At 36.8% G+C, this 3,738-nt stretch overlaps 1 protein-coding gene across 3 annotated transcripts in view; it reads left to right on the plus strand.

The window, feature by feature from the left end:
- The window catches only part of ano2b (anoctamin 2b), a 105,632-nt gene that overhangs the window by 72,569 nt on the left and 29,325 nt on the right, over nt 1-3,738 (plus strand). For all 3 annotated transcript variants that reach the window (XM_014018451.1, XM_014018452.1, XM_014018453.1), the window contains one exon: nt 1,819-1,961. In XM_014018451.1, the coding sequence (XP_013873905.1) occupies nt 1,819-1,961 (143 nt within the window). The remainder of the gene's footprint in view (nt 1-1,818; nt 1,962-3,738) is intronic.

A 3,738-nucleotide genomic window follows, 5' to 3' on the forward strand; every position in this document is an offset into this window, starting at 1 on the left:
CATCCATCCATCCATCCATCCATCCATCCATCCATCCATCCATCCATCCATCCATCCATCCATCCATCCATCCATCCATCCATCCATCCATCCATAATAACTTAAATTACTGGATGTTCGGCTCCCGAGCTGTTGACCGAGCTGTTGTAACTGTGGCCCCCGGAACTATTCAGTTGAATAGCCCTGCTATAAAAGTAGTGATAATTAAACAATATCAAAATCAAAAATAACACATTATGCCTCCTTTAACACAAATTTTATTTTGACATCTCTGAATTGCCAAACTTTTAAACCAATTTTATTTTCACTTTCATAGTTTTTATCTTCAACTGCTTGTAATTTTAACTGTCTTGAGTGATCATAGAAATGGTTTTTACCAGCTTCTAGCCGAGATTCTGACGTTTCTGTAGATACCAAACTTGTCTATTTTTAACCAAAACAACTTAGAGTAATTAAATTAGAAAATCAAGGGTTTGGGCTTAAGAGATGAATGAACCAATTGGCGGGCCAAACTTTGGTCACTCGCAGGCCACCAGTTGAATAGCCCTGGTTTAGGGCTACCATTCCACAATTTCTAACTATAAACAGTTGGGTCCCCTTCACACCAGATAACAACTTTGCAAAAATGTTAAATATCAGTGGATTTCAGGGTTATGGCAGTCCTCAGGTGTTTATTAAGAACACACTAGGGGTGTGAGAGTAGGGGTGTAATCACCAGTTTTATAATGATAAAATATTATATTGATTAGTTTGGATAACGACATGATGTTTCTCAATATCACAAAGTCTGTCATGATATCATTTTAATTCAGTTTAATTCACAAGTTTGCACTCGATACAATGCAGTCTCATACACTAACACAAATGACTGTGTTAGGTGGGTATATATCAATCCACATCGTTATTTGATGTCAATATGAACTGATGTTTTCGTTCTGCCTTGATGTAATTGAATCATTAATCATTTAATGGCTATGTTAATGTAGACTGATGTATTGTTATACCCCTAAACAACATGAAGGCAAGCATGAACAAAAATACCACATCAAAGTAAAGTTGGGTTATCATTGTGATAACAACATACCCATAAAGACTGAGACTTTCAATCTCACATCTTACAGTCTGTGACAAAAAATTATAACTTTTATCTGTTGTCTCCCACCTATTGTACATTTCCCCCTGTCAGAAATCTGTCTTGAAGATCAGTGCGCTCCCAGAAGCTGGTTAGTAATTTGGCAACGTACAATCAACGTTTATGTCTTCTTACAAAAAAGCGAGTTTCCTCCGACTCCTCATCCAACGTCTGATGCGTTATTGAGTAAACAAAACTATCATGCTATCACTGTAGTTGTTTATCTGCTTAGTTAGGTRTGCTATACTGGGCTTGCTGCTGGAGGGTTTATGATGATTTAACCCCTGCGTCTACTAGAATATAAATACTTGTAATGATGTAATGATACAGTCTCATGTCTTGTGGATGTAGAAACCAGCATTACGATGTTAATTCTCAACAGCTGAAGTACGCCCCAGGTCAATCACACATAAAGGGAATTTTGCACCAGTTGGCTTAAATTGTGGTGTCAAGGGAAATGTACCATTTCACACAACTGGATTTTTTTTGTCTGCACACTGTTTTCTCATTTTAAGCGTGTTTCAGTAGAAATTTCACGCCAATCTCTGCACATGAGACCCATTTTGTTTTTGTTTTAACCTACTAGGATTACCACATCCTGAACAACTAAAAACTTTCACTAACTTCTGATTTATGTTTTTCTTTTTCTTCACCATTTCCCCTCATCCCTTGCTTCCCTGTAACAGGAAGCTGAAGAAGCTGATACGTGCACTGAAGGAAAAAAAATCCACATCGAAGGAAAGCGATGAGGAGAGACCTCCACAGCAGTGGAACCAGGACTACGCTCTGGTTCCTTTTGAAGGCCTCACACCAGAATACATGGAGATGAGTGAGTGCTCATTCAGGGACTCTCAAATCCAGACCTAGCAGCTATGTATTCAGAAAAATCTGTATTTATGTTTGGACATTACCAACTTTTCCAAACTCGAGGCTGTTTCCCTTTACGAGCAGTGGCTGTTTAGATTCCTTTCACAAAGTAATAAGCACCATCTGTGAGGGAAGAGATCAGGAAAATAGATACACTGTCCCGAAAAGATCTCTATTTATATCTGGTTGTTTTCCAATAGTCAGAAGAAAGTTCACTGCCCCGCTGTATGTAGAAAATCTCAAAATGTCCATGTCACTCAGAACCCACAATGCGTAAACACTTGAAATGTAAGAGCACATTCAAGATTGTTCTGTCTTCGTGAATAATAAGTCTGTTCAAAAACATCTCTTTACTGTAACAAGTAAGTGACAAATTATTTGGAATTGTACAGCATGTGAAAAAGTACACCTGCTTTTAGTTATAGCTTTTAAAACAAGATATTAATCAAATATAAATCATCTGGGTGCACCAGGTCTTTAAATTGGATACTCATGACAAAGTACACAATCTTTATCTGTTTACCAAAATAAGCTTTAACTTATCTTATTGTTGCTGAGAATTTTGGCCCACTTTTTTTTATAACCAGTTCATCGAAGTGTTTCTGCACAGCACTCTCTACTCTACAGGACACCGTTTGTTCAGTTTTTTACTGTTTTCTCAACCAAACAGCATTTATGTTATTACACAAGTGTACATGTGTGGAGCATAGTTGAATCATAAAGCAGCACCATCAGAGAAAAAAATTGTTGTTTGCTGACAGTGTTTTGCAGATTTTTACACAGAACCTAGCTAACAGTAGTTTGCTTTAATCCCTGCAATATTGTGGAAATTCTAAATACATTAAATAAATTACAGTAAGGAACACCACCTTTTTTCATGTTTTTTTTGTGAGTTTTCAAGCTAAGTTATTAAGAACAATGTAATTGATAACTTTGTGACATTAAAGTCAAATTAGTTCCATTAAAAAAAACTGAATACCATACAGCATATTATACCGCAATCCGATGCCATACAAACCACGCTGTAGACCTTTTCTAGATCGCATCCAATTGTCACATTTTTTTCACAATTTGTGGTTGCTCTAAGAACATAACCCCCGCAAAAATCTTAGCTTCATTATATTCTCAGCATACATACATTCATGTCGTAACATGTACATAGTTTAGTAGAGAAAATGGTGACAAACTAAACAACTGGTCTCATGCAAAATTGCTGTAGCTAAATATTTATTGTAACTTTTGTTGATACTAACTGGTATGTCGTCTTTTGAGAAAAGTTGCTTTAATGGCTGAAAAAATGTTTAAGAAATTGACATTCGTTAGCCATTAGACTAGCTTGGATGGAGACTTTTGCCACTTTCTTCAAACTTCTTGCTCTATGGCTGATGTTATGGCTGATGGGTACCGACAGTCTGTAACTGTTAGATTGACCAACCTGTCAAAGTCGAGTGGGCAATTAGTTTAAGTTCCAGCTACTAATTCAAACAGATTTTGGTCTAAAGTTTTACTGGACCACTGCAGTAGTATTTTCTATTTACTCTCTTTTTCATCCATTTTGGGATTCTTGTAGAGTCAATGGGCCTCATGCAAGAACATGTTCGTATTCTTCTCCTAAATTTCTCTTACTTTTGTTCGTATGAAGGGTTCGTACGAACATGTCACGTCAGATTCAACAAACTCTTCTATCTTCAGGAAACGTGCGTAAATGAGCTGCGTAATTTACACCTTTTCTATCCAGC

This window comes from Austrofundulus limnaeus, unplaced genomic scaffold (genome assembly GCF_001266775.1).
Source record: "Austrofundulus limnaeus strain Quisiro unplaced genomic scaffold, Austrofundulus_limnaeus-1.0 Scaffold193, whole genome shotgun sequence".
Taxonomy (NCBI): Eukaryota; Metazoa; Chordata; class Actinopteri; order Cyprinodontiformes; family Rivulidae; genus Austrofundulus; species Austrofundulus limnaeus.